General features: G+C 33.7%; 2 protein-coding genes across 2 annotated transcripts; one reads left to right on the top strand and one right to left on the bottom strand.

The window, feature by feature from the left end:
* Positions 1–2870, bottom strand: LOC146943335 (uncharacterized protein At5g49945). The gene is made up of 3 exons (XM_085747819.1): positions 1830–2870; positions 586–789; positions 1–475 (listed from the first exon to the last, which is right to left on the bottom strand). The coding sequence occupies exons 1-3, from the start codon at positions 2808–2810 to the stop codon at positions 245–247; spliced, it is 1416 nt and encodes a 471-aa protein (XP_085603945.1). The 5' UTR covers positions 2811–2870; the 3' UTR covers positions 1–244.
* A 6214-nt stretch (positions 2871–9084) lies between these two features.
* LOC146943336 (WEB family protein) lies at positions 9085–10173 on the top strand. Its single transcript, XM_085747820.1, has one exon. It carries the CDS (start codon positions 9208–9210, stop codon positions 9961–9963), a length of 756 nt encoding a protein of 251 aa, XP_085603946.1. The 5' UTR covers positions 9085–9207; the 3' UTR covers positions 9964–10173.
* Positions 10174–11689: the final 1516 nt, after the last annotated feature.

Below are 11689 nucleotides of genomic sequence, written 5' to 3' on the forward strand. Positions count from 1 at the left end.
TTAACAATCAACTAGAAACCGAGGATGTAGATTAAAGTTATCAGGAGTTTATGAATGTTTCTAAGATCCAAATTTTGGTACATACAAAATCCACCAAAATGTGGTCGCGTCTATCTAGCTAACATGGGAGGAAATGAAAACTAACAAAGTACATTGCCATGATTCTACAAAAGGCAAGGACCCAACTATAACGTTCGTTGGGTGGGGGGGATGGCCTTCAATTCTACTTGCAGATCATCAAGAATTAGGCACCACGGGACATTTTCATTCTTGGCATTGCCTTTTTCATTTGGCGAGCACGATCTTTTGCTTCTTTCTTTCGAATGGCCTCTGCACCAAGCTTTGCCTCAGCCTCCTCCATCATCTTTTTCCTCTCTGCCTTTCTTCTTTGCATGGCCTCTTGTTGGATATTTCGAAGTTCTTTCTGTACCTCTTGGGCAACCTTTTGGCGTGCAGCCTCTGTCTTAGACCGGGCCTGGATTATGTATTATGCACATGAGTTAATCAAGGACCAAGCATAAAGATGTTCATAAATTAATATAAGCAAAGTATACATTGGTAATATGGTAGACCAATTTAACTCACCTGAGAACTCAATTTATATCTTCCAATCAAGTCAATATAATACGGAACAAGAGCCACCAGTCGAGTCATATCAGCCATGTTTTTAGCGGCTGGAAGAACAAACCTGAACAGCAATACTTTCTTGTGTATGCCAGGGTGATTGTCGGAGAAATGCACTGAAATTAATCCTTTTCCAAATTTCTCAAAAGACTTGTCACCAAAAACCTACAGTATACAAAAAATAGCTGATTTTGAGTCCAAGAACAAACTTTTAACTTCAATAAAATAAAAAACTGTACAGATGATCCAAGACAGTTTCCACAACGAACTTCAAACTTCACATGACCTTGAATATGATTGTGTGATGAATGAAGCTAATCTTAATGAAATACTGATGAACAAATTGAAATATTTGTGCATGACTAGTTCACAGATCTAATATCAAGAGAATATATAACAGACAAAACAACCAAAGGAAAAAAAAATGAAGCAGGAAACCAAAGGTATACTGTTATACAGAAACCACATAAAGGGAATGTCAAGAAGAGCATATTTGAAATTGTCTTGCGACATAAACACAGTTGTAAGTGTTTAGGAGAATCTCGGAGTACGGTGTATGACTTGTCCATGAGTATGATAGGCTCCCTCTCTGTGATAACTTATAGAAACGGTTTAATGTGGAACTCACCCATATCCCCTCTTCGATTTCCATCCACCACAAAGTCTATTGGGAACATAAAATAGCTTTTCAGTGTGCATATTCACCTAAGAATTCAAGCGCTAATGACATAAGCTCTATATATTAAGAGCTTATTAAATAAGCGCTTAGCTGAAATGAGTTGGATCCAATTATGAGGTAATTTGATCCATGTAGCCGATCCCACTTAGTGGATAAGGCTAGGTAGTTGTTGTTGTTAGCTGAAATGCTTTCCCAAACATCCCCAAAATGTTGGACATGATTATTCATACCATAATATTCCTCTTAAAATCATTGGATACATAATCATCATTATTGGTAGTAGTATGACTAAGTAGTGTCATTAAAAATGTCAACTAAACAACTTACATAAGTGACCAAATTATAAGCCAAGCAACTACTAGGTTGGAAAAACCAATATAACCTTCTAAAACTCAGAGCTTATTCAACAGTCGGCAAACAGATAGATCGATCAAATTCCCTTTTATTCATCTCTCTTGGCATGAACCATCCAATGATTAAAACATGAAAATTGAAAACAATGAATGAATAAGAATGAAAATTGAACCTGGTCAATGAGTGCATCAGTGATCAAATCAGAAGCAACTTCCCTAGACTCAGAAATAACAGCAAGGTCATCAGAAACCCACTTCCTTGAAGTAGGAGGAGTCATAATAGTAGCAAACCTCTGCAAATCCCTATAATCCTTATGCATAGCTTTAGCAGCTTTCTTTCTAGCCATAGCAAAAACAACATGATCCATAGCATCATCATTCATATAAACCTCAAAAGTAATCTCATCTTTTGAAGGAACAACCATATTATAAATCCTAGCAATAAGATCATGTCTACTCTTCAACTCCATAGTTGCCAACAACCCTTGACAGTATCTTCTTCCACTAGCATAAAACTTAAACGTTGTTTGGCCTTCTTTCAACAACAAAGGAGTATCATCCCCGCCATCGCCGATCCCTAAAAGACTGAAATTTTTCTCAAAAATTGAATCTTTAGCAGCAAACTGTGAAGCCCATGAAAGTGCTATGTTCTCGTTATCCTTTTTACCAGTGAAGTAATTGAGAGCGAACATGATAAGAAAACTACCGCAAAGGATCTCAACGGTGAAGGAACGTGGTTGAGGCTTAACGTTTTGATTATCAGAAGCGGTGGTGTTGGTGTTATCGGTGGATTTGGGATCGGTGGTTGGAACTTGGAAATCAGGGTGTGGTTGAGTGGGAAGACCTTCGAATTCATCGTCGTCCCAGAAATCGAAGGTGGTGGTTGAAGGAGGAGTGGATTTGGGAAGATCGGAGGGTGGAGAAGGAGAAGGAGTAGGATTAGGGTTTGGATTGGGATTGGGATCGGTGGAGAGTAATTGAGAAGGAGGTGATCGGAGAGAAGCTGGATCGATGGAAGGTTCTTCGAATTCACCGTCATCGTCTTCGGCTTCGAAACCTTCGAAATGAGAATCGGATTGAACAAAGGTTGAGAAGATGCATAGTGAAAGTGAAGCGAGGAAGAAGAAAAAGAAAAAGAGTTTTGGATTTGCCATTGGAAATGAGGTTGTAAGTGTTTGTTGTGTTTGTTTCTCAACTCTTCCAAAATCCAAGATAATTATGCAACAACCCACTCCAAACTTAAATCAAAACTAATTTTGCCTTTTTTATTTTTTCTTGGCACTATTTCATGTGAGACCATTATTATTTATTTTGTGAGCAAACAACTCTCTTATACTCGAATCATGTTTTTACTTTTTTCTCTCTATGTTATTTCTTACTAATAAAATAAGAGAAAACGAAGGTTGTCATGAAAGTTTTTTTTTTTTTTTATATAGATAAGATAAAAGGAACAAAGATAAAAGAACTATACTAGAGATGAAAATCTTTTATGATCATCAAACAATAACAACTTAAGAGAAGATGAAGGAGTATTTAGCTCCACCGAGCCAAAATCTTCTCCATGACCCAAGTTTGCAAGCTTATCAGCACAACGATTAGCTTTTCGATAAACATTTTTGATCTTACACTTTTAGTGATCACGATCCATAAGACATAGAGCCTATTGGAGAAGAGGTAAAAGATGATGATTTTGAAATTGACGGGACTTCACCATTCCCACCATCGGGAGAAAGTCCATCTTAACTATAAGAAAATTGATACCCAGGTTACTCGCCAATCTCTAACCACAAACAAGACCCCAAAGCTCAGTCATAACTGAAGTAAAACGATCAAGATTACAAGTGAAGTCACGAATAAAACCACTCATGGAGTTCCAAATAAGACCTATGCAAGAAGAAAGACCAAAGTGCCCAATTACAGAACCATCTATGTTCAAATTGAAAGAAGTAGTATGGGATGGATTCCAATTGACATTAATCTTATGCAATGCAACTTCAATACAAGAGGGGGCAGTTGAAGAGGTGGCAATGAACCATAATAAGATGCTTCTTAAGGTTGTCTGATGAAGGGCCAGATAATTGCCTATTTTCTAGAAAATAATTATATTCACAATTATTTCAACTTTGAACAATATTATGTAAATTTGGACCCATGTAAACTATATTCCAATTGCTTATGCCAAATAAAGGTAGTGGGATCATAATATTGCCCTTTTGATGGGTTCTTAGTTGATAGGTTTACATGTAACTTACAAATCGATGAAATGTGTGGGTTGTTTTAATATAGTTAGAGTAGGGGTGGGAATAGGCCAGGCCTTCCGCCAGGGGCCTATGACTCGGCCTATTAAAAGCCCAGTTCAAACTAGCTCGTTTAATAAATGAGTGAAGCTCGAGCTTTTTAAAAAGCCTATTAATTTAAATAGGTCGGACTTAGGCTTATAAAAAAAGCCTATCAAGCCTATCAGGCTGGCCCGTATATAAGTATATTACATTTTACCACTTTTATTATTTATATTTATATATCAAAAAGAATTATTGATCCTTCAAATTCTCATACCACAATTATTATTATTTCAGTTTTTTCTTTTATTTTGTACTTGGGATACAACACAACTCTTGGTATTTCCCAACACAATTCTAAGGCTTGCTACTGATATGCCTAAGCTCAAGTCTGGTTATTAGATTAAGTTTGAAATCTTTGTTGTTATCAGAAATGATTATTCTTGAGTTTCTATCCATCTATAAATTTTACAATTGTATTTTATTAGTTTAATTTGTATCTAATTAATGTTTATATCTATATTAAGTATGTTGCACAAATTGAAAGGGAAAAAAATTGATGATTAGACTCTATTTGAAATTTGTAACATAAACTATGCTTTTAAACAGTATGCCAGACCAGGCTTTTAAAAATGTCAGGACAGACTTAAAATAAAGCCTTTGATAGGTAAAAGGCCAAGGCTTTGGCCTTAGTTTTTTCAACTAGGCCTATCCTATTTAAGCAAAGCCCGACTCGGCCCGGCTCATTCCCACCCTTAAGTAAAAGGAAAAAAAGGAAAAGAAAAACAAAGACACTAGTATGCAAAAATGAAAAATATATATTGTAAATGAGTTTCATCTTTCAACATTTCTAGTTAGAGCATTATCTTGTTGTTACGTTCAAATTTCAAAGCTTATGTTTCAAGCGAGAAAAAAAAAGGTTTCAGGAAAGAAGGGTGGCATTTACCATGAGTAAGCCTAATCCTTTCCCACCATAGGAAATGTTGCTTTTTAAGGATAGCTAGCAGTCAAACAGGTTGGGTAAAGCTTTTTTTTGGTGTGTTGGTTTGAACAAACAGAATTTAGAGCATTATAATACAAAATTTGGATTACACCCTCACCTATTAAAAACGCTACTTTTTACACCCCACTTGGCGATCTCACTCCAAAATATTTATTTCGAAGCAATATTGTTTTATAGGATAATTAAAATACACAAACATATGGTTAACACTTTTCACTAACCACTAAATCAAGGTAATTATGCGTAAAAGGTAATTTATACTGAAATTCCAATGTTTTTTCACCACAAAAAAAAAAAAAATCAATGTTTTTCTTTTTTTCTAGTTTTTAACCTTAAAACCTGTGACCCCAGATTAATTTTGTGTTGAAAGGCTAATCGTGTTTATGTATATAAAAGGAAAATAAATAATTTACAATAATTTTCTGACAATGTAAATAAATAAAATGTGATAAATTCCCTAAAAAAATCAATATAATAATGAACATCAATTGTACCAAAAAATAAATTAACGAACATCAATAGTTAAGGAAAAAAATCCAATCAAAAATAAATTGACAGAATGATCCAATTAAGTACATTTTTTTTCCAGTATTTAATGTAGGGATCAGGCATAAACGCAATCTCATATATCAATAAAAAAACAATTTCACGTTATTAATTTTTTTAAGAATATCTTCTTAAGAAATCTCATATTATTAATTTTAAAAAAAAATATCAGATCAAATTAATGGCCGGATGATGGAATTTCATTCCATATATTAAGAATATCGTTTTTCCACTATAATATACTCCTTCCGTTTCAAAATGAGTGTCGTTTTAGATGTTTACACACATATATTAAGAAATGCAATGATTAAAAGAAAGAGAATGATTATTTTACCAAATTATCCTTATTAACTATTGGTTAATTTTAAAAGTAATACTTTGGAAGTAGTGTGCAGAGTATTTATTGGAGGGTACAATTGAAAAGAAAAAGTTATTATTGCATTGAAAACTGAAAGCGACACTCATTTTGAAACGGAAGGAGTAATAAAGTATAAAAAATTTAGTGGGAAGAGAAAAATCATTTTACAGAAAATTAATAGAACATGCCCATTTGTCTAATATTGTAATTATAGCCCATTAAATAAAATAACATTAAATCAATACAATGTGGGGTCATAATTTTTGTACAAATTTTAACACCAAAAAGTTAGCAATAGGTAGCAAGTGGTCCATCTGAACCATTGAATATTTTTATTAATATATCAAGGGTTAAAAATCATCTTTCCCATGGTGGGAAAGGATTCACCTTTCCCACGTTAAACTTCACCGAAAAGAAGCGGTTGAAAGTTAAAATGTATCAAAGAAGCCACAAATTATCGTATAAGCATAAAGTAACTACTATCCTTGCTCGAAGTATTCAAATAATCAAAACTTCTAAAAACTTCCACTTGAATATTTCTCAAGAAGATTCAACAACAACAACAATTAAAAAGAAAGCCGTACTTCTATGAGTCGCCGACTCATGCCTGAAATAGGAACTCAAGAATACAACGAACTTGTGGAAAATCCTCACAAGGCTTTTTTTTAAAAACAATTACTTCACCGTTTCAAGCTGTTCTTGCCTTCTTGGCCTTTCAATTTTGAAAATCTTGTCTAGGCATTCCAACGATGAGGTCTACTTTGGCATTAGAGGCATTGGAGGCTTTTAAGAAGTTTGGAAAAAACATGCTGAAATTGAGAAAAGGATTGGGGTAATGAATAATGATGAGAAACATGTTTGGTCCAGTGAAGGCGTCATACATTTTGCTTAAGGGAATTACTTTTCCCACCCTGTGGGTTTCCTCGCGCGCCCTATTTTTTCCAAAAATGCCACTGAGTTTCCGGATTTTATAATCTAGAATGGTGTTTTCCTTTGTTAAAGGGTGAAAAAATGAGTAATGGATTTTTCCGGATTTTGTAATCCGGAAACTTCAAAAAATAGGGCGCGTTACATGATTTTTCCAGATTACATAATCCGGAAACCCCCTAAACACCCTTTTTCAAGGTAAAACAGTTCGGATTATATAATCCGCACTGTATCAGCACAAATTCTAAACATTTTTGTAACATGGATAATCATTTTAGAGACAATATTAATCTTCCTAACTTTCATCCTTCTGTTTTGGGTCATTGTTGCCTGTTCTTAGTCAAAAATCGGGTTTTCAGGCTACTTGATCGGATTGCTCCGAAACTTCCCCAGAAAATCAGAAAAAATTCAAGGACCATGACTCCCTTAGAAGAGATTTCTTACGGGTCTCCGCCCCTTAAAATCCAACATTCCATCATTTAGACCCATTTTTTATTTTTTTTAATTTTTCATATTCTCAGAAAAATCCGAAAAAATTTGCATTAGTTTTATTAGATTTTTTAGAATTTTTTGTTGTTATTTTTATATTTTTATGATTTTATTTGACAGGTTTTTAGCATTTTTTACTTAGTTTTTTTGTTGTTTTTAAAAGCAAAACTCAAAACTGCTGAAATGTGAGAGAGTCTGATGGCTGATTATACATAGGAATTGTCCGGATTATAAAATCCGAAATATTTTAAAATCCGAAATGCACAAGGGCATTTTTGGGAATTTTATAGGGCGCGGGAGAAGGTCATAGGATGGAAAAAGTAATACTCTTTGCTTAAACCTACTAGTGAAGGTCGTGTCTAGGAATTCCTCAATTTAATATGGTTGAGGGTCTTGTCTTTAGTGATTTTATTTATTAAAAAAATATTAGTTTTGTTAACTTTTTAAATTTTAGTTTTTATTTACTTGTTTTAGAATAGCCAATTAAGAGTACTTTTAGTTTTTAGAGTAAATTACACTCCCCTCCCCTCAAAGATGCTTGAATTACACCTTCCTCTCCTCTTATGCTAAAATATACACTCCCCTCCCTTGAAAAGAAAAATTTATGCTCCCCTCCCCTGTAAGATGCTTGAATTACAATCCTATCCCTTAATAATTAACTATGCACTACACTTTAATCTATTATAACTTAAATAAATATTTTTATGATATATAGTAATTTTGAACCACCATTTAAGAAAAATAAATTCATTTCTTTATAGTTTAAATATCAACGATAATTAAATTTAAATATTTTTCTATTAATTTTATATTTTAGAGTATAAAATTAACTTTTAAATAACCATGTTTTATTGTATTTAGTAATTTTTCACAAATTTATATTTTATTTTGGGTTGTTTCATATTTTATATTGGGGTTTAAAACTATATGATTATGAAATTGTGAATAAAAAAATAACGAAAAATATGTATTCAAATTTTGATTATATTAAAATAGACCCGCAATACTATTTTTTCCAAAGTGTGTTAGATTAATATTTTTTTGCTAGATTATTAGAAATACAAAAAAAATATTGAGGGTTAAAGTGTAGATTTTAACATAAGAGGGGAGGGGAATGTAAATCAAGCTTCTCTTAGGGGAGGGGAGTGAAATATTTTCTAATATATTTTGAATAAGAGGGGAGGGGAGTGTATATTTTAACATAAGAGGGGAGGGGAGTGTAATTCAAGCATCTTTGAAGGGAGGGGAGTGTAATTTACTCTAGTTTTTATTGTAGAATGTCATACAATTTGCTTTATCTCTAAAAATTTGAATTATTATTTTGGTTAAGTGATCTAATGTATCTAACATTTACTTTACTTCTTTGGTTAAGTGACTTATAAAACAACTTTTACTTTACTTTGTTTTGTTTGCTTTATCTCTAACATCTGTAGAATGCCATACTATTTGTCTACAGTGCTTGGGATTTGAGGTCCATCTCTGTAAGAAACTTGTCCTTGCTTTACAAATGATATCAATTTCAGTTATGCAATAGCCAAGTGGAACATCACTTTCATGATGTGTTTAGAGGTTGTGGCAAAATCAAGAAAGTTTGGTACAAATTATTAGGTTCCTGTAATCCATCTCATTCTCAATCACATAGTCTTAGGTTTTTAACAACTAAAATAAACACATAAACATGTTTGTCCCTTGAATTAACCGTTAGTTAGCAGGTCATCTTCATGAACAGCAACACAATCCAATTTTTTGTGTCTTAGCCTTCAAATAACAACCTGCCACATTTCTTACTCTATCTAATCTATATATACTATTCCTAGCTATATATCAACTCTGAAGTAGAAGCAAAGAAACCAACAATTAATTAAAACACCAACCTGGCCTCAAACAAATACTAGCTACTACTCATAACAATTCCCATATCCTTCAACAAACAAAACAAAACAAATACAATGGAACATGAACCTATGTCAGAGACCCCTACAGCTGATTATAACTCCACCGTGGACACCTCTCGTCCTTTCAGCTCCGTCAAAGAAGCCGTAGCCATCTTCGGAGAACGGCTTCTTGTTGGAGAAATATACTCTCCATCTCCAAAACCATTCTCATTCTCATTCTCAGACACTACTAGTACTGCACCTTCTTATTCTCCTTCTGTAACTATTAAGAGAGAACCATCATGGAGATCAATGCCGTCATCACCATCACCAATTAGTCCCATCAAACCACCATTTATAGAAGAAGAAAACAACAATAATAGCATTTTTGATACAGTAAAGAAGCTGGAGGCAGAGCTTGAGAAAACGAAAAGCGAGCTGAAGACGTTGAAGGAAAGAGGGAGTGAAACTGAGGTTGCATTGGCAACACTGAACGCTGAGCTTCACAAGAACATGTCCAAGTTGGCTCAAGCTGAAGCTGCAGCAGCTGGAAAAGCAGCTGCAAAGACTGTGAGGTTTGAGAACATTGATAGAGAAAATAAGAATATCAATAATGAAGGTGAAAAAAAGATGAGAAATTCACAAACACTAGCTCATATAATTAGTCTTGGAGAAAACGATCATATTTTTGGAGGAGGGAAAAAGAGACATAATAATAATAATAAGAGCACAAAGCATAAGCCTATCATCCCTCTTTTGAGTGATTTGTTTTTCAAGAGAAAGAATTCTACTAATCATCATAATAATCCTCTTTATGCTTCTCCTTTTTAATTAATGTATGTATGTTTCATTGTTTTTTTAATTCATTCATGTGTGATTGATTGGGATTATGGGCCATTACAAGGTCCAAGCTAAAATTTGTATTTACTAATTTCTGGGATGTGTGTCATTTTTTTTCTTTCTTTTCTGTTTTGTTTTGGTTAAGTTTTATGTAAAAGTTTATGTTTGTATCTATTTTATATATCGATGTAAGATTAAGAACCAAGCTCTTCCAGTCTGCCACCCATTGAAACTTTGGCAAATATGGCTATGGATGTCGGAGGAAACATAGGAATAATTAGAATAATCGCTTTAAATAAATATAAAATTTCTTAAAAAATATGCACCCAAAAAACATATTAATTTTTTTAAAATATGAATGTACTTTCTATAGTTTGAAATAAAAAAATTAGTCAAAAAAACAAAAAAATTGTGGGAGGTGTATATTTTGGAAGATTGAACTATGGAGAAGGACTAGGGTTGGGATTGGGATCGGTGATCAAGAGATGGAGTGGTTGTTGTTACATCGATGAGAATAATGTTGCTTGTTGCCTTCCAATCCACGTAAATTGATTGGGAGATTAGCTTTTTCGCATGAAGGAGACCTTTTACCCCTATTTGGTGCCCCATAAATCCAAACTCGATCGAGAATTTGGCTATATGGAAGGTTGAATAGTGTTCCCTCACTAGCGATTGAGGGTGGGTGCAAACACTCGGACACCTAAGTAAATAAGGGAAGCGGAAATGAAAGGTAAGTGAAATTAGAAATTTTGTACATAAGCAAGAGCTTCCATAAGCAAACACTCGGATTAGAAATTTCCGCTTCCCTTATGCATAATTTGATACTACTCCTTTAAATTAAGCTCTTATGCTGAATTTATACTCCCACACACCTAGACAAATTAAGCATTAGAGCTCAATGATACTATTCCCTAACACATAGACCGGTTTCACCAAAGCAAAACAATTGCCATCCCAATTCACATGCCACCTTACCTAGCCCAGGAAAAAGCATACTATATAGCTAATGTACTAACTGGCACACCAGCACAAGAAGAGGCTATGTAGTTTCAACTTAACAATACATAAAACTCCACTCAATAGACCTTTCATGCAGCAACAAAGATCACCACTTGTGCTTAAAAAAAAAAGGAGCGCACCTGCATAATTCTGCCTAAACATTTTAACCACCCAGCACACGCCACACTAAAATCACCGCAGTACCAGCAACGCGTAAAAATGACGGCATATACAATTAATCACAACATCGGCTCTTCAACAAAAAAACCTAAACCCACCAAACTACTACTGCACAGAGTTAATCAAATAATCCTTCCTAAGGCTTAAACAAGTAAGAGGATTATTTGTATTTCATATAGGACATATAGTATTTGGACTTATTTGTATTTGGTCAGTTCATCAGGACAACATCAACTAGGATTAAAAAACAATAGTCTTTTAAACTCTTGTTAGATTAAAAGATAAAAGAAATCAATTATTAAAGCCTAGTGGTTCAAAAGTTTAATACATGCTTCAAATCTACTAGCACGGAATATTATGGAGGCCAAAGAAAAACATGTTTTTTAAGAATCGTAATATGCAATAGAAGCCACTAATACAATTATATTAAAAGGCAAAAAGCAAAAACTGAAAGTTGAATGGTTGAATTGGATGAAAAATTAAAATAGAGATGGCATGTAAAGAAATGAATAAGAAAATTGACTAACAGACATTCATT

Source organism: Medicago sativa, chromosome 2, assembly GCF_051527215.1.
Source record: "Medicago sativa cultivar Bolivia chromosome 2, Bolivia_mono, whole genome shotgun sequence".
NCBI classification, from domain to species: Eukaryota; Viridiplantae; Streptophyta; class Magnoliopsida; order Fabales; family Fabaceae; genus Medicago; species Medicago sativa.

What these genes read in the sequence shown, in the direction of transcription:
- LOC146943335 (XM_085747819.1), bottom strand. Translation starts at nt 2,810, where the DNA reads ATGGCAAATCCAAAACTCTTTTTCTTTTTCTTCTTCCTCGCTTCACTT. An exon ending in CTGATGCACTCATTGACCAG is followed by an intron (nt 790 to 1,829) that starts GTTCAATTTTCA and finishes TGTATACTGTAG; the next exon opens with GTTTTTGGTGACAAGTCTTT. An exon ending in GATATAAATTGAGTTCTCAG is followed by an intron (nt 476 to 585) that starts GTGAGTTAAATT and finishes TACATAATCCAG; the next exon opens with GCCCGGTCTAAGACAGAGGC.
- LOC146943336 (XM_085747820.1), top strand. Translation starts at nt 9,208, where the DNA reads ATGGAACATGAACCTATGTCAGAGACCCCTACAGCTGATTATAACTCC.